A 20,218-nucleotide genomic window follows, 5' to 3' on the forward strand; every position below is an offset into this window, starting at 1 on the left:
CTTGTCATCCATCTGAACAGCAATGAGACATATTTTTAAACCCTCTCAAGTTAGCAAACAGTTCCCATCAATGTAAGAGTTGTAATGAAATCTGGAATAAGAATAACGAAACTTAAAGCCAGATGTGCACTAATTTTTGAGTGTATAGTATACTCCCCAATTTATAATAAGAGCCTCATACACCTATCCTCATATCACACCAAATAGTCCCTGTTTCGCGTCCCGCTAGAGCCTTTTTTTTCACAAAATATGCATCTTATTTGCATCACTAATGCAACAAAAGTACAAAGCATGGGTACCCAGACTACTGGCGCTAGCATTTCATGTACTTGCGTACATTGCTAATCTGGGTAAAAGGCAGAATTCCAATATGACATGCCTTCGCCATGTCTCATGTCGTGCATCGTTATGATTAATCTGCGACTTTATACCAAACCCTTTGTGACAAAAACACTAATCCTAAATACCTAAGACACTGTGAATTTGTTTTTGCTACAGTGCAAATAATACGCAAAATACAGGAAATGTATGAAAGTACGGGAATCGCTGCCCATGGCGGAGCATCCAAGTTGTGCCACGTATCTCGTACCATATATCACAAAAACGATAGGTGTATGAGGATTTGAGGACACAACTGCATGGCTTAAAAAACTTTGGGTAACTATTTTGGTGCACCAACATTGTTGCAGCAAAAGAATAAGATATAACCACTGATTCTGCCAAGTTCTATTGTAGTAAAAGAATAGGAAATGTTAATAATAATTCACGAGTCATATTATTATTCATTAAGGACTATTAATTATAAGTAATATTAATGATCAAAAACATTAGTAAGGACTTTTCTTTCAACCATGACTGGCGTTGCACTTGCTAGTATAAATAACAATGGCACATTGGTACTGTATGGCAATAAAACATGCCACACCAGGACAATGTCCTATAGAGAAATTGTATTGTATTGTCTATACTTACGGTGCTATCCACATATGCCTCTGTCCACACAACATCATGCTCCTGGTCAATGACTTTCGGTCTACTTAAGACATGAAGATATGCCATAACATTCTCTTGTACGTCCGCTAGGGTGGATATTTGGGTGAAGAAGCCTGCAGCAAAACACAAACTCTGAATGAACTTGGATTAAAACATGTTTAAAGTTTTATACATTTCAAAAACAGACAAATGTGGATTATATAGAATTGACATGTATGTACAGGACAACGACCTCTAGCTCCTGTATATGTATCATTCATTCGTGGCTCCAGAGTTGGGGCTGCAGCACAGTCCAAAATTCAAATAGGGGAGCCACACCAACTGCCCTTCTAAACATCGCCAGCCGGGAGTCACTGGCAGTTGGTGTGGCTCCCCTATTTGAATTTTGGTCTGCGCTGCAGCCCCACACCTGGAGCCGCCACTGGTAGCGCTGATATAATATAAAGGTGTGGAGTTTACATGTTCTCCCTGTGTCTGTATGTATTTACTCTGCTTGCTCCAGTTTACTCTCACAGGACAAAGACATACTGCTATTAATAAGTAGCAAATAGTAAGTGTTTTTGGTAGACATAGTTCTACACTTTATTATTCACGTTGCCAAAGGTGAATGTCGATCATCAGGTTAAAAGAAAGCGGCTCTTTTAGGGTATTTTTTTGGTGTTAGAAATAAAAGCGCTCTAACCATATTTACTTCATTCTTCTTTTGCATCCATGGTGATATCATTAGTTCCTAGTAAGCAGATTGGATGCATGCAAGTAATTATTGAATCATCATGCAAAATGGAGAATTTCTAATTGTTTTAGAACCTTGTTTTCAAACCACAAAATTACAGTCAGTAAATACTGTAGGCAGAAAAATGAGATTTGTAGATAGCTTTTCTTCTTCCAAAGACACCAGTACATATATCACACTCTCTGTATTTGCTTCCTGAATTTATCTTGTGTTAACTTGTTTTATGAGGTCCCCGAGGTGATTACAGAAACGCGTTACTCTCTATCAAGGGCAGAGAATAGGTCACCTGTACTCAATTGTCCAAAAAGAGTGCATGGCAAGTAGAAGAAAGACACAGGGGTCTGAATATTAATATGCAGTGATGAGGTTGATTTATCAGTAACATATCTAAAACTATGAGTAACTCGCAGTGACTAACAAAATATCAATATCTCGTAGAAACTATCAAAAACTCTTTATTATAGCAATATCAATACTATTGAACACAACAGAAGGAGACAACAGAAGGAGCATTATAGCAAAATACAGAAAACCATTCTGTGTGCGTTCTGCAGTGCAGGCAGTGGCCAGATCTCTCCGAAAGCCCAAAAGACACCTGCTCCATCTGTATGTCTTAGAGGGGCACATTGAACCATGCTATTTTAGCGGAGATCTCCAGAAAACAGTAGTTTTTGGGGGGTACCTGCAACATTTAAGCATCCCTAATATGTAAGATGGGGAGACCGCAGCAGACATTTCCGAGATCAGATGTGGTCCCTAATGCTGCCCATCCACTAGGCGATTAAACCTAGCGATTGAGCAATAACGACCATCGTTATCGCTCAATCGCTTGAAAATCGTGTGCAAATCGTGTAGTACAATGCCCTAAACGATCAGCGATGCACGATAACAACGGTCGTTTCAGTCGTCCTGTTTTGCCCGTCAATCTGTCGTTATTGGACACCGTTATTGTTCAATCGTTCACATTAAAAATGCCGGAACGGCCAACGAGCAACGACCAAAGACCAACGACCTACCATATAAACATATATAGATTTAAATAAAAATTTCAGCCCACTTTTATTAACAACTGGTTTGAAAATTGTTGGTCTATGGTCCCTGGTGGTTTTGTGCAATGCACATGAACAATAAATTGATGAACGATTTGTGAAGATCTCTTGATCTTTCATCTTTCAAAGACAAGTCTGCTAGTGGATGGGCAGCTTTAGTTTGCAAAAGCAGCCCCCTTATACCTTTCCATGGGTGCTGCTTAACTAGCAAATTTACCAAGCTCTGGAAAGAAAAGCATTTCTTGGCAATACATACGATTTATCGGCGGTCGGGATGCCGGCGGTCATAAGACAGACAGCGGCATCCCGATGTTCATAAGACAGACAGTGGCATCCCGATGTACAGGGGCCAGTAAGTAGCCTAACACCCCCTCTCCCCCCTAACCCTCCCCCGGTGGTGTCTAACCCTAACCTCCACCTGGTGGTGCCTCTTTAACCTCAGCCTGGTGGTACCTAAACCTAACACACCCCCTTCTCGCACCCTAAACCTAACCCTCCTCAGGTGGTGGCTAACCCTAACCTCCACCCCAGTGGTGCCTAAACCTAACTCTCCCCTCCCCTTCCTGCAGCCTAACCCTAACCCTCCCCAGTCGGTGCCTGAATCTGACCCACCCTGGGAGGTCTGTAAACCTAACCTCCCCCAACCCTGGCCTAACCCTAACTCTAACCCACATACTTATCATCAAGATGCCAGCAGTTGGGATGCTGGCGGTCGGGATGCCAACATCAGTATCTTGATCTCTCCGGGATGGCAACATAGGCATTCTGACGGGCATTGGGATTCCGGCGTCGGCTTACTGATGTCCGGCATCCTAACCGCATCCCATTTCTTGAGCTTGGCCACAGCAGCTAACGCCATCTTCAGCTGATGTTAGCCATTGTAGCCGATGGGCTACATAATTAAAAAAAATTTCAGTAGTTCAGGAAATTCGATGCATCCCTCCCCGGTAGTGTCTGCTTGCACATGGCCTGATGGGTGTTGGCACCTGCGCTTTAACGTAAAGGGGGTCCGCACCAGAAAATAAAGTGATCTCATACACGATCACTTCACTTCTTACTTCTCGCTAGAATGGGCTCTTATGCGTGCCCCTGTCCCGGCGTCTGGGTGAAAAAAAACAAATTCAAAAACTAGCGAAATAGCCCTTGGGGGGGGGGTATGCAAGTATGGGGGAGGTGTATTTTGGATTGCAGGTGTTGCTGAAGGTGCATTGTTTGACGCTTTTTAATGCTTGAATTTAGCAATTTTGCATGCTTCCACCCATTTTCATGTACCTCAAATTTGTTGGGAATACTTATTTATTTCCCATCCAAAAAAGTAGCAAAATGCTATTCTTCACCACTTGCTAAAAGACGCTAAATAGCACCTATTGAGACCACTTAAAAACCCCAATACCTTAGCAGGACTATTCTGGGGTATCCATAGTGATCCTCCATGTCAGTGCATCTTTTGGGGGGTGTCAGGCTGACTTCCCCAAAACTGACAGAACTTTTCGACGATTTCAGTTTCGCCGGCTCCCGTTTTCGCCGATTTGGAATTGAATACGAGGATACGCAGGGACGCGCGCGATACTTTTCGCACCTGAAACCAGCGATGACGGCGAAAAGTCCGGCAACTGACTTTTCGCTTCTAATTGAACACGGGCCCATAGTATCTTACTGGTTGGCATATGTAAGTGAAGCATACTATATTATATTAGCCTTTATACTCATAATTGAATGACATAAAACCATAGCTACAATGACCATCGTCCCCAAACCCACAAGGTGAGCATATTATTTACATTTAATGTACAAATTAATGATGATGTTGGAAATACAGTATAAATATAATTTGCACTCACTAACTCATATTAATCTCTTTCTAGGATTGTGCAGTGTAGACGCCAGAGACAGGACGTCAATAGAAATACGGCTTGTACGGCTGGAAAGTGTATGATAACATAAAGCCATGATTGCAAATCTGCGTCTTATTATGGATGTCGCGGCATATGCATTGTGTGAGCTAGCTGTGTTCAATTAACGATCTAATCAAAATTGCCTAATCCTGTCATTTAACTTTCAGAAGCATACTTGCTTACAGCACATCCGGAAAATGGAATGTCAATTTCACCAGCGTGACTGTTGGGATTTCTGGCTTTTGATTGTTCTAATGTATTTAAAATGGGTTGCCGCCATGCGTCATTAAACACCCTCTCCCACAAGATATGTTCTACTTCTGCATTAAATGTAATGGAGTACGTGCACAGAAAGGGCTTACGATTTTTGCATTAGGAGCTTCAGTTGGAGAAATATGTAAGGTTGAGAGAGACTCCCCAGTGATCTCTGGCCAGCTCACGGACGCTGCACACCCAGATGGAAATTTTGCAAACTACTGTGCTTTGCCCGGGGCACTCAAGGAAGAAATCGTCCTCAAGTGAAATTGATTTGAAGGCCAGTGACCTCTTTGACTGCTGTATGTTCGGCCAACCCACATGTGGATTAAAGCCTGAGCCGTTTGGTCGAGTCGGAGATTAAATCTGCTTTAGTTTCTTGCCGTCCCCAAGGATACAGTACACGCCTCAGTTCATTATAGACAGCAGGACCGAGAATAGATGATTGATGCGAGAGAAAACTTGTATAGCTGCAGGTATGAGGAATAACACTGAGGACTGGTGACTCTGGCTAGGGTTTACTAGAAGCTAACGTTGCTTTCAATTTCAAGATTTGCTCTTGTGTAATTATGCGGAAGTGGTAACTCTTATCAGCATATAAACACTGGTCTCCTTAAAACAAGATTTATCTAAGTAATTGTGTTAAAGACGAAAACGTTTTGGAATCAACATTTCAATCTTAAACACAGAGCAGTTACATTTTAAACCGTAGTCTGAAATAGACTTCTCGCTCACATTTTCATAAAGTGCCTCTGGCAATGATGATTAGATCCAGGCAAATGAGTAAAAGGAGACATAGTAATAGCATAAACAAAGTACGAGGGTGGTTCAATAAGTAAGGTAACAAGACCTGTCACGTGTGTAATGTTCTCTATTTCATTCTAATTTCCTGCCAGGTCAGAGCAGGTAGACCACTGCTTCCCCTCATGGCCATTAGACTACTCCTCATATCAGTCAAAGTGAACCAACCAGTACTCGAAGTGTGCCGGTATGAAATAGTATGTCAAACCGGCACTTCACTTTGGCACCTGCCGCTAGGACTGTCACTGTCACAGCGCCGGTCAACAAGCAGCTTCCTGTTTAAATTTGGCTCCGGCTGCAAGCCAATCACGGCTTGTGGACCGGCATCCAATCAGTGGTGACTGGTGGCATATTGAATTTAGGAAAGGGAGCACCGCAGTCATTGGAGCAGAGTTCAGTACAGCAAGGTCAGGTGTGGTGGGAGGGGTGCTGTGTGCAGTGAGGTGTGGTGGGAGGTGTGCTGTGAGGGAAGGAAGTGGGGGTATGAAAATATGAAAGGGGCTCAGGATTTCGGTCTGCCTAACTAAAGCCCCATCATATTTCCATACCTCCACTTCAAAATTTCCACTTCAACCACTGGTTCCAACGTCGGTTGTAAGATGGCGGGACAGCGGAAACATGGTCAAACATTGAGATGCGTACTGTGATCAGATTTCTGAGTCTCATGGGACATCAGCAGCTGAAATTCATTTCCAACTTGTCGAGGTGTACGGTGATAACATCATGTTACGAAACAGGTTTGGGTTTGGTGCACTGCTTTTAATAACGGCAGGACAGACGTTCAAGATGAGCAGCGATCTGGCCGGCCAAGCACATCCACCACAGATGACAATTTGTGCTGCATTGAAGGTCTGATTCAGGAGGACAGACGCATTTGAGTTAGTGATTTAATTTCCTCACAGAAGTAGATACTGTGAATGCTGTCTGCTATTGTGACACATTGAGCGGATTGCAGAGGGCAATTTGGCAAAATCATCCTGGGTTGCTGTGAACAGGTATTGTATTGTTGCAGACAATTCCAGGCCACAATGAGCCAACCGCACACGTGAGTTGATATGGCGTTACCATTGGGAGTTACTGGACCAACCTCCCTACAGCCCTGACCTGGCACCTAGTGATTTCCATCTCTTTGGACTACTGAAGAAGCACCTTGGTGGAAGGCGATTTGCAACCAATGGTGAAGTTCAGCAAGCCGTCATGACACTGATTTCTTCAATGCCGGGATAGAGGTCTTGGTTTACCATTGGAACAAATGCTTAGACTACTGTATGTGGAAAAATAATCTGTACCAAAGCCATAATACTGGTATATGTACGAGTTGAATACTTTTATGCAATGTAAATTGTTACCTGTATTTATTGAACTACCCTCGTATATATATGTAAAGCGCAAACATATAGTGATGGTCTAGACAATGAGTAATTGCTAATGGTGCAGTGTAAGTAAATAGAATGTTATATATAATGATGTATGAAAGAGTACATCTGAATGGGAAGCTCATGGGCTTGACAATGCTAACTGATGACCTCCTTATTGGAAGATCAGAGAAGTACGGGCTCCAGACTATAGATAGACAGTAAAAAGGTTGACAATGTCTAGATAGACACCAGATGTTAGACAGTCAATAGGTCAACCTGGACAAAAGGTCAACATGGGCAAAAGGTCGACACACTACCGGTCGACGTGTAAGAAGGTCGACATGGTCAAAAGGTCGACACAGAAAAATGGTCAACACATTATTTTTTTGTTTTTTAGGGTTAGGCACTTAACGGATGGTTAGAGTTAGGCACTTACCCAGACGGTTAGGGTTAGGCACCAGGAGGGAGGGTTAGGCACTTACCAGAGGGTTAGAGTTAGGCACTAGAAGGGACGGTTAGGGTCAGGCACCTACACCGACTATTAGGATTAGGCACCAGGAGGGAGGGCTAGGGTTAGGCACCAAGTGGAGTGTTAGGGTGAAGATTAGGGCCTAGAAACAACAACAAAAAAAACCTTGTCGACCATGTTTGTGTTAACCATTTTTGTGTCGATCTTTTGACCATGTCGACCATTTGTACCTGTCAACCTTCTTTTATTACATGTCGACCATTAGTGTGTTGACCTTTTGTCCCTGTTGACTTTTTGTACCATTCGACCTATTAGCTTTCTAACATCTGGTGTCTATCTAGACACTGCCGACCTTTTTACTGACTATCTCTTAATCCACACCTGGGAAGCACAAGTGAGATTTTCTTCTTTCGTTTATCTCTCATAATTCCATCAAAGGTTGTATTGTAACCAATCTGATTTTAGATATAATTTTTTAGTACATTTTGGAAAATAAAAGCAAACCCCAGATTGGTTGCTACAGCTTACTTTACATTTTCTGTGCAGTTACCACAGTTAAGTGATGAGAACACTTCTGTTTTTGTGAAAATGTGTATAAATCAAACATTACTTTAATTTACAATTATGACAATTTAAAAAAAAATATTGGGGGGCAGAGTTACTAAGGTGAGATTTGTTAAAGCCGCTAATCATTGGCGGCTTTGACTGAAAGATTTAAAATGGCAATATCAGGCTTGTTTAGCATTTATTTCTATTGGCGTTTTAAAACTATTGATTAAAGCCACCAATGATCGTAGTAAATCTAACCCATAGTATCTTACCTTGGACTGATATTATCTGACACTATTCTAGGCTCATTCCCTTTTACGTTTATAACATACACGTATACAGCAAAAACCACCTAATTAAAATGCACCTACCCTTATTGGCGCAGGCCATCCATTTCAGGTTATCTGCAAAAGCTGCTTCTCTTCCAATCAAGTATGTGAATATGCGAACCTAGAAGTACAATTAAATAATCTCATCACAATAAAATAAAAACAATATATAGAAATGTAAAATTAGTTTATTAAAGTATTCCAGATCTCTGTGATACATGAGCAAGGTTATAAACATCATACATGAAGCAGGATACAGTCAAACATGAGCCTATAATGTTGCGGTTCATCTAGTGAATCTAATAATGGTAAAATATGTTACTTAGCAGAATCCAGGGTTAATAATACATTTATATCAAAGCATTCCAGAAAACATTCTGCACAGATAAGGGATAAATTTACTAAAGTGAAAGTTTTTAGACGTGGAGATGTTGCCCACAGCAACACAGAGATCATCCCAGTGACATATATACACGAGCCTCTTAATAAGTAATATAAAACATAAAAAGCATCCTAGAGATTAATATACAATACAGAGTACATCCTAGTGACCACCATACAATACAAAAAACATTCAAGTAGTGACATACAATACAGACAACATCCAAGTGACCGACTTATACTATAGAAAGCATCCTACAGATCAGTGGGCCTTATTCATTATGGATCGCTACTATGATCGTGGCTGGGATTACACACGCAGATCTGCTGCAAAAAAATATGCTAATGAATGCAATCGCAAAGACATCGCACAGCCAGCATAGAGATGTCCACTACCGCCCACTACCACCCACTACCTCTATCTCACATCTATAATACCTTGCAGTCCTGCGTATATATAGGGAACACAGAGTAACATCTGCCCCTCACGCACAATTACAACAGGTCTCACCTATTTAGAATTTGCTAACCTCGTTGCACGCAGTGAGTACTCAAGCTGCGTATGCCGTTGCAGTGGCTAATTTATGCACGCTCATGCAACGGCGTTCAAACGGACAGGCACGTCTGCATTTCTCCAACCACTCCCACGTCATCACCCCCAAACTCTGACCTCCTGTCACTCACTCTGCGATGGCTTTGTATCTGCCTGGGTGATCGCAGTGCAATCGCAATGCTAACTCGCGCACACGCAGTGAGATGCTTGCGCAGTACGCACATCGGCCCGATCTGCGTACGTTGTTGCAGTTGTGATCTGTAATGAGTCAGGACCAGTATGTAATACAGAGAGTAACATATTTACCCTCATACAATACAGAGGGCAGCTCAGTGATCATCAAATAAAACAGAGATCATCTTAGTGACCATCATGTTGTACAGAAAGTATCCTAGTAACAACTACAGAGATCGCCCAAGTGACTGTCAAACAATACAGAGAGCAACCAGGCGTCAGCCATACAATGCATAGAACATTTTATATTAACTAGCAAGGATATTCACTAATAGGCCCAGATGAGCCATGGCTGCCCAGACCACAGCAGTGAGTCCTTTACAAGAAAAAAAAAAAAGGAACCATATTTTTTAAAAAATGTACTAACCAAAATTGGGGCTACTGGCCTAGAGGGAAAATTCACAAAACTCCATGTGAGGCTTATGGCCAGGTCCTGGGCCAGTTACTGCCACAAAACCAGTATACTCATCTCAGGCTGCTGTAAGCATTATAATGATCTGACTGGCGAGGAGCATTAGTTGAAGATTGAATATAGAATATGCAGAGACTGTAGTATCACCAATATTAAAAAAATATATTTTGTATGTTATGTTATAAAAGATGGGTTTGACAGTCCAGTACTGATTATAACTCTACACCATGGACAACTCTATTCCATAATATGGTGCAAGGATTTCCTAAGACTCTCCTGTTCTTCACTCTCCAGAATCTACTCCATGGTCTTGATTGCATTAAGTGTCAGCTGGTAGAGAGACGAACAACATATGTTTCGTGATTTGTGCAATGTATTGGGTCGACACATTGATTGAAAGCCTGGGTAAGATCATAGTGCAACCCTGAAAGATAATAAGGTTGGCAATAGATCATATAACTGCTTCTGGGAAATAATCTTACGACATCAAACTCGGTAATTTAGGTCTTCCGCTAGAATAACCGCAGGTTATTTGTTTTGCTATTTATGAGTTTGCAGTGGAAGGCAAATAGGTTCATGTATCAGCAAACCGATAAATATAGTTATTTTATTGGTGGATCCTATACTGGCTGATCGGATCCTATACTGACTGATCTATACTTTTTAAGGCAAGGTTAATTGTTATTAAAAAGGACAACTGTAGTTTTAAATGTTCATTTTAGCAAAAAAAACTTTCTGACTAACTTATGGGTTGTTGGAAGCCATCAATGTAATTTGGGAAGGGTCCAAATGGCCCTTTTTAATACATTAAGGGCCTGATTTAGAGGGGGATGCACAGCCTATGTCGATCAGTCGGTCTCAGTGGAGTAATTTTTTGCTACTTTGAGTGTGTCTCATCTGCAAAACACATACGGCCCCATTGTGCGGTAGTTGTGATTACTGACGCACACACAGACAAGTGTTTTGAATATTTAGTGGGTGTTTCCTGGCGAGTGACAGGGAGGTGGCTTAGCGCGTGCGACCGATGATGAGTTTAAACACATACCACTCAGTATCACAGCATGTACGGATGCAGAAAGTGGGTGTCTCAGTCCTTGTACATTCGGGCAAACAAATGTACACAAGGGCAGGACTTTGTAGCGGGCATTTGCATAACGTTGCATGCGGGAATCCGCCAATAGATGCAGCTGCGAGTGCTTCTGCACCACCTCTGAATCCGGCCCTAAAAGTTTTAAAGTTTTACAGGATATGGATTTTGACATTAGGTTAAGAAGTGAACTCTCAAAATACCCTTCTCTCCATACTTTCCCTAACTGGACACAGGGGCTGAGAAGCTGACTAAATTAGCGATGTAAGAGGTAGGGGCATACCTAGGGGAAGTGGGGGCATTTGGCCCTTGGTATGGCTTACCTGGAGCACTGTCCAGTACTGAATTAAAGGGTGCTCAAGGAGCACATGCACTGGACCCCCTGCTCTCTGTCTCCCTCTGTTCTCTGTGCTGCGTGTCGGTGTTACTCACACATCCACCATGACTGACTATGTGACAGTGTAGCTGCTGCATTCTGTGATCAATTACCCACGTATGTGATGCCACATAATGATGTGCCAAAGTGGTAGCCATCAGGTGTCACATATTCTGGCTACACCGCTGTAAGAGAATAACAATGTAACTGCTCAAGTGATCAACAGTTATGGTGCGTACACACTGGGCGATTAAAGTGGACGACTGAACGATAATGATATCATTATCGTTCAGTCGTCCACTTTATCGTCCATTTTTAACACAAAAATGATGAACGATAACGACGACGCGCGTTCCTGCGGGTTGTTCGTCATCATCGTTCATCGGGTTAACATACAGGCCAACCTGACGATGTCGTCAGGTTGTTGCATGTTATGGAATTGGGGAGAGAGCCCGGCGCTGAACGATATCGTTAATGAAATCGTTCAGCGAGGTGTGCTGAATGTCATGAACGACACTGAGCACACCCTGCCGGGGACACACTAGACGATATCGCTCAGGGAGCATATCGTCTAGTGTGTACGCACCATTACAGTACCTGGGAAAGATTCCTGGACTGCACACCCTGAATATATATATATATATATATATATATATATTGGGAGTGCTACCTGTTGAGACTTTATTGCAGGCACAGAAACAGACAAATCTCAGGTGCACAACTCCAAATTACTGATAATATATAAATACATTATGCAATAAAATTTTGCAATCAATAGAGGTTTTTAGCATAATCATGGCCAAGGTTATGGGCCTACCCACCACATCCGGGTAACCTCTTTAGGGTAGGTCCCTAACATACTAGGGTTCAAATCCAGAGCACAGTTACAGTACCTAATTGTTACTGTAGTTTTCTGACACTTACTCATTGTTTCTGCCTTTTATTAGTTTTGCATATTGTTTTGTGTCATTTTGATAAAAGTTAAAGTAAACCTCCTTATACAGAGACGTAGAGATGTGTTCACAGTTATTGGTAATTCCGTCAACCAAGCAAAGACGTTTTGGTTTGTAAGCAAAGAGCCACTGGCGACAATCTTGTTTACAGCTACAATAGCTGAGGCTCCTATATGACCGTATTTTGTCCATGTTAATTACCATCGACAAATTTAGCATTAAAGATACAGGACCTCATTCAGAGTCGGTCGTTGCGGCCGCACGGTCGTACACCACCGATGTTTGCTAAACTGCGCATGCGTAAAACTCGCAAACTAGCTATTGCGATCAGAAATTGCTCTCTCCTTCAACTTGGCCAGGTCGTTAGTTTGAGTGACAGGATGAGGAGTTTGTGGGTGGTAACAGGGGAAGGTGCTTGTGAACGGGGGAGTGGAGATCCGAACGCAGGCGTGCCTGACTATACAAACGGCGTTTTATGGGAGTGCATAATTAACTAAGTAGTGTCATGGCACATGTGACATGGGAGGTTTTTTCACTGACTTGATCGTAGTGCTTAAGAGAGGGTATGGTCAACTGTAAGCTCTACGACCAGTTCCGGTGGTTCCCGATGGTCTCGATCAATCCTTATATGCCCGGAGATGACGTGTAATGCGAACGAAAAGGGGGCATATTTTTAGTCTTACGGCCGCATCCTCCCCTCGCTCGTCCAGCTAACGATCCCATCTTAACGAAGCAACTTGCGATCGCTTCATTTGCATATCCGGACCCTTTTACCTTACGACCGTGCGGCCGCAACGACCGACTCTGAATGAGTTCCACAGTATCCCGGGACAGAGCGTCTGGTAGAAGGCTGTCCTGGCAAATCACTTTCCCCTATTAAAAGCTCCATCACCACAGTATACAGAGTTGTTTGGGATTAACAAAATTGATCATAATATCCACATCCACCATCAGGGGCATAACTAGAACTTTGTGAAGTGTGACCGTCTCTCTCTGCACCAGTTATTCATTTTATGCACCACAGTGTACTGGTCATTTTATGCCCATACTAGTGACTCATTTTACATTATTCCACATTGTAGTGCCCCCAATTCACATTATGCCACATTGTAGTGCCTCATTTTCACATTATGCCACATTGTAGTGCCTCATTTTCACATTATGCCACATTGTAGAACCCTTAGTACATATTATGCCACACAATGTCCCAAGTTCACATAATGCCACACACTACCACCATTTCACATTATGCCACTCAGTGCCGCAGATCACATTATGCCACAAATTGCAACAGTTCACATTATGCTAAAGATCCCAGTTCACATTATCCCCTATGTTAGAGCCCCACCTCATATTCTGCTACAGTGTACACTATAAGTCAAGCTAAAGGATTATAGGAAAAAAAAGAAACCATTATTGGCCGCTCTCCCGGCATTTCCAGGAAACTCGCACATATTATTATCTCTCCCGGATCCCATCTTCCCTGACAAACTGGTGCTCTGGAGACTCCATGACACGGTTCATGGCTACTCACATCTTCATGGCCCTGCCTGCTACAGTACAAAGCAAAGATCGCGGCATTGTACATCGGGTAGAGCGGCTGCAATGGCAATTCTCAGTGTCAACCCTTTCTCCCAACCCTCCCACCTTGACCTTAACTAAGTAGTGTCATGGCACATGTGACATGGGAGGTTTTTTCACTGACTTGATCGTAGTGCAAGCTCGGGCAAGAATAATATTGACGATTATGAAATAAACCAATAATTTAAATCAGATATCAATGACAGCACCATATCCTGTAAGAGCCATGTATTTTTATTGAATGTTCTCCTTCTCCCAGCATACACTGCTCCATCTGGAGACAGGTCATCATTATTTCTCTCAGACGGAATTGGCTGAGAAGTTAAATTTATGTAAACTAGAATTAATTACTTTTGTTTCAGTTCCATAAGTATAAATATGTATTGCTTACAGAGAGTGTTACCATTTGTGTTTAATTCAATTTAAAGCCATTTCCCCTAATTACCATTCCGCTGCTAATCCAGCACACAGTAATCTAACCAGGCTAATCTGCTTTGCACATTATCACTTGCTCTACACTTTATCTGTTATTAAACATTTAAATCTGACTTTTCAAAAGCAGCAGGCTGGCAGGCTACCTGTTCCTACGGAGAAATTCATAGGGGCAAAATATCTAATCAGCTCTTATAATTACTACAGACTGCTACCTCATTTCTATTTATAAGTGAAAGTGAAAAGACTCCAGAGGCCTCAAATTAACCTCCGTCTCTTTCTGCCTATGAGTTAAATTGTCAGCTGTAATTAGACTATTAAATCGCATCTGAATATAGTTTCTATTATTCAAAACCTAAAGCCCCCTCTTAGGGCTTCACAGATGATCTGTCCTGCGATGTGTATTTCCTTATCCAGCATATAAGGCTGCCAGGAGGCAAAGCTCATGGTTAAGTCAAATTAATGACAGCTCAGAATAGGCCAGCTGCCCCTTGGCATGGGCTGGAGTCACAAAGCCGCGGCTGGCTTGTGACGTGTCTAACACAGCTGTTTTATAATATCCGCTTCAGGCGACGCAGCTGCTGAAGTGCCTCATCACTTTACAATATGGAAATCTTTGAAATATAAATAACAAACAATGACCCAAAGGAGGGCTTACAGTGGCCCATGTATCTCCAGGGGTACCTTTATTTATAATGACTGGGTAGGGTATACTGTATGCTGCAGAGTTTTTTCACAGATTATTAAAATAAATCTTTCATCATTATCACCATCCATTACGATCCTCTATTATCTTTTTTACTTAAATCCATCTTAGTTTTTCCTTATTCCAGACAACATTCCACCTCAAATGATTGCAAAAAAAAAAATGGCATCTCAATGGCAAACTAATTAGCACACTTTAGAGGGGTATTCAATATGAAACGTAAACTTCGCTGTCGAAGTTTACGTTTCAGTTAAAGTATCGGGCGCGCGCCCGCTTATCCCCGTATTTAATATGAAACTAACTAAAACGGGAGCCTGCGAAGTGGGATTTGCGTAAAGTTACGAAATTTTCCTTAAAAAAATTGTAGGACCCCCCTAAAGTTGTAAAAACATGGGGGATCACCATGGGTACCCCCGTTTTAGCCTTTAAATGAAAGTCGGGGATTTAAATAGCCGCAGCAGGTGTTTTTTCCCGACATTGAAGAAGTGTTGCAGAAGAGCAGTTATTTTTTTCGTTTTTTTATGTGGTCCCATCAAATTTGGGGTACATGAAAATGGGTACTAGCATATTTTGATGTCCCTAAAGTAAGTTTTTAAAAATTCTGCAATTGTGCACCTGCCGCTATAATTCTATTCTAGAAAACACCTGCCGCATACATGCAGAATAGCCCTGAACCTATTTCCCTATTGTTAAACAATTTTTTCCCATTTTTTTTTCACCCCAATTTTTAAATTAATTTTTTGGGGTGTCCCTATTTTTTTTTAAAACTGTTTTTGACACAGTTCTTTTTTAAATGTCATTCCCAGGGGTGCAGGGTATTTTTTTTAAGCCTGCACCCCTAAACCCCAATTCTGCACTTTTTTTCGACACCTATTCAATGGTGAAAAGTTATCCCCGTTTTTTATCAAAGACTTTTCGAACCTGCGAAAAGTCTTTGAAATTGAATACGGTGTAAAACTAAAACCTGCGATAATGACGTCATAGGTGCGATATTAACGCAAAAACTGAGTTTTCGCTCCCATATTGAATACCCCTTATACTCCAATAAGGGAACCTAATTGTTATTATGTGGCAATAAGGTTGATTTTTTTATTGCCAGTAATGGCAGCAATGTATGAATAAAATATCACTGAGGTAGCTGGGTGAAACTGTGGGGGTCATTCAGACCCGCTCGTGAGCGGCAGTACGCTAGCAAGCGGGTCGATGTTCCCCCACTGCACATGCGCACGACGGAGGGAGCTCCGTCGTGCACATGAGCGAGACCCGGCGAGCGACGGGCTCTCCATCGCTCCGGGTCTCGCACCAAAGGGGACGTGCTGTCGATGTTGATTGACAGCACGCCCCCTTTGGTGGGCGTGCCGGGGGCGTGCCTGCCAGACGGAGGCGTTCCCATGGGAACGCCTACCGTCTCAAGCCGGCCCCACTGACATCACTAGTGATGTCAGTGGGAGTGATTTTGGCTCTGATAGAGCCAAAATCACTCCAGGGCTTGCGGCAGCGAGACCCTACCGCAGGGTCTCCGTCGCAAGCCCGATGGTCGCGATGCAAGTACTAACAGAAGTTGTCTATCTCCTAAAGACGCCCCCTGTTGCATTTGAATTTTAATGGCACGGAATTGGACAGCTGCTTCCTTGCCGATGTGCAATTCCTTACAAACATGAATCAGCCCCATTGTGTGTTTTGTAAATGATCTTATATTATTTGAGTACACTTTACTATTCTTTATATTGTACACGTAAAAGGTTAATCAATTAAGGCATTTTATTTGGATAAATTAAATAGTTAAATAATATTTAATTTTAAAACCCATATACAAAATGTTTGATGTTAATTATCCTTCAGTGCTATAGCCTAATATGTGCACGTTTAGTTGGAAATATATTATTTATACAAATGATTTAATTACGTGAATTCCCGGCAGAAACGACAGAAATGTGCGTAAGGAAAATAAACGGAGGTAGAAATAATTACTTTATTCGCTTTTGGAGATTAACGTTTTTAAAATAACATCTCTATAAAGGGCTGTAGGATATTTTAATAGGTCACAATGCATTCTGTAACAGTGTGCTCCAGGGAGTGTAGACGTGTAAACAGCTTGGTTTAAATGAGAAAATCATGAGCGTTGACAACGAGGTCTAATCCCAGAGAGGCCAGTTATATTTCATCCATCCAACAACTCTTATACTACAGCTTTAAACTAAAGCAAAAAGAGGCCAAGAATAGGATCTAGAATTAATGTACTGAAAAATAGAAATGACAATGAATTAGTGCCTCAAGGAATAATGATTGCAATTTTTTTGGTAATATAATTATAACACCCCTTCTGTGGCTGGAGAAGGGGTGACATGACCTTGAGTGTGTATCTAGAGTCACTCACTTGTACTCTTCTTATTGACTCAGTGCCTGCGCCTAAAGCTGACCATAGGCTGTTTGATACTACAGTATATCTAGTGTAATGCACAAAGGGCACAATTATCAGGGGTAATGGGCAGGTTTGATAACCAAACGATCTAGAACATTTTGCAGCCGTTTTCAGGCTGTGTAAGATTATCATTCATCTCCATGTACTGAACTGATCGTTAGAATAGTTATTTCAGCGGCTGATCTAAAAGATTATTGTTCAGTGGGCCTGATTCAGACCCAGTCGCGAGCGCTGTGCGCTCGCAACTGGGTCGATGGTAGGCCAGTGCGCATGCGCACGACGGAGCCGGCTCCGTCGTGCGCATGTGCAAGACCCGGATAGCGATGGGCACTCCGTCGCTCCGGGTCTCATACCAAAGGGGGCGTGCTGTTGATGTTGAGTGACAGTACGCCCCCTTTGGTGGGCGGGCCGGGGGTGTGGCTGCCCAGACGGAGGCGTTCCCATGGAAATGCCTACCTTCTGGGGCCGGCCCCACTGACTTCACAAGTGATGTCAGTGGGAGAACTTTCGGCTCTGTTAGAGCCGAAAGCTCTCTGGGGCTTGCGGCCACGAGACCCTACCACAAGGGTCTCGTCGCAAGCCTGATGGTCGTGATGGTCTTGACCATCGCGACCATCATCATGGCCGCTCGCTATAGCTGTGGGTGGTCACCCACAGCTATGCGAGCGGCCAGGAGGCCGTTCTGGAAAAAAAGATGCCCGGCCCTGATTCAGAGCGAGCGCTCTGTCAGAGCGTCCGGCTCTGAATCAGGCCCAGTGTATGGCCATTTTACTGTTAGTCTCTCTTCACTTGTGCAAGGATGGGAAGCCTTCTTCTACCATGGGCGACTCAGGCAACCTCTTCATCCTAACACAAGGCTCATTAATTCCACCACTCAGGTAGTAGGCAAAAACTAACATGAAGGGAATGTACAAACAAGTGCTGGGGGAAAATCAGGATATGGATGGAAGTACTAACAAGGTAGGTAGGTAGCATCAAACAGCAAACATGGGTAGCATAAGATAAGAAATGTCAGCATAGTCTTTCACCAAACAGCCCACTTTGGGGCAAATATGGTCCCAAAATGAAATACAGTTCCCTTCAGATTGATGTAGTCCTCCTTGTAGTAGTACTATGCAAATGAAGAATAACTGGTGCTCTACTCCCCCACAGGCATAAGGGGTTCCGGAATATAGGTACAGACAGTAAAAAGATCAACAACGTCTAGATATTCACCAGATGTTAGACAGTCAACAGGTCGACAGGGACAAAAGGTCGACATGTAAGAATGTCAACATGAACAAATGGTCGTTGGGTCAAAAGGTTGACACAAAAAAGTTAACACAAAAAAATGGTTGACACATAATTTTTTTTTAAGGGTTAGGGTTAGGTTTAGGCACTTAATGGAGAATTAGGGTTAGACACCAGGAGGGAGGGTTAGGCATCAAGGTGGAGATTAGGGCTAGAAAAAAATGACATGCCTACCATTTTTGTGTCGACCATTCGTTGTGTCGACCTTTTGACCCCGTCGACCTTCTTACATGTCGACATTTAGTGTGTCAACCTTTTTCCTGTCGACCTTTTGTCCTAGTCAACCTATTGACTGTCTAACATCTGGTGTCTATCTAGACACTGCTGACCTTTTTACTGTCTATCTCTTAATCCACACCAGGCACAAGTACTAACAATAGAAGGGGTAAAAGATTTCTGCAATTTATAGTCTCCAGACAACTCAGATGCCACACACCACTGTAGACCACCCCTCTTTTTGTTGGGCATAATCTCTGCAACTCACAGAAGTTGGAGTCTCTCTCAGGGACTCACTTGGAGTGCCCAGTCCTTCAAGTATTCTGCAGGTTTTTCCATATGACACCCAGTATGGCATCAATGGATTCTTTCCACTGTTTCTCCTACAGGCACTCTGTTGTGGAACTGCAGTCCCATCTCCACTGCTCTAGTCACTTACTGATCTCTCTAGCAGGATTCCAATTCCAAACCACATTCTGCTATACTAACAACTGCACAGTCCCCACTGTCTCTGGGACCCTTCTCTGGCAGGGACACCTCTTGCACACGGTCACCCTCTCAGGTACGCTCTAGCATACAGTAGCTCTCCTTTTTTTCACACCGAAGAGTCTTTTTATCACCTCCCCCTTGTCTTTTTCTGCCAATGGGAATTCTCGCTCTACTCTCCCACCGTCAGCACATTCTGGACCCCTTCACTACTATCGGTGGCGGAGGTTACATGATGATATAATTAAGTTAAGACCAAGAAATAAAGCATACTCTGCTGATGTGGTAGGAATTCAGCACAGTCAGTGCTGGTTATACTGCTTCTCCCTGTACTGTACTAAGCATGCTGTTTTCTGCCTGATATGTTTCCTGACCAACTTTCATCTCTCCAACCCCTACAGCGGCTTGCTCTACTGGATTTGTCTTTGACCTCAGCCTGTACCGAACTCAGATCTTGTCTCGTACATTTTGCCTTCTGCATACCTTGACCTTGGATCCAACTTTGACCACTTTTATCTGTCGCCTCCCAGCTCTCAGCTACAGCACTGACAAACTACAGCTTGCTTTGCTATTTTAGCACTTGTGGGACATCCAGTATATCATAGTCCAAAAGCCGTCAGGGCTCTCATCCTGATCATTAATTCAATTTCATTAAAGC

General features: G+C 42.7%; 1 protein-coding gene across 3 annotated transcripts in view; it reads right to left on the reverse strand.

The window, feature by feature from the left end:
• CACNA2D3 (calcium voltage-gated channel auxiliary subunit alpha2delta 3) overlaps window positions 1-20,218 on the reverse strand; it is a 1,120,348-nt gene that overhangs the window by 425,230 nt on the left and 674,900 nt on the right. For all 3 annotated transcript variants that reach the window (XM_088478672.1, XM_088478674.1, XM_088478673.1), the window contains exons 13-14: window positions 8,474-8,552; window positions 973-1,106 (exon numbers count right to left, since the gene is read on the reverse strand). In XM_088478672.1, coding sequence (XP_088334798.1) covers window positions 973-1,106; window positions 8,474-8,552 — 213 coding nt within the window. The remainder of the gene's footprint in view (window positions 1-972; window positions 1,107-8,473; window positions 8,553-20,218) is intronic.

The sequence above is a fragment of the Taudactylus pleione genome, unplaced genomic scaffold, assembly GCF_031769625.1.
Source record: "Taudactylus pleione unplaced genomic scaffold, aTauple2 ptg000217l, whole genome shotgun sequence".
In the NCBI taxonomy this organism is placed as follows: Eukaryota; Metazoa; Chordata; class Amphibia; order Anura; family Myobatrachidae; genus Taudactylus; species Taudactylus pleione.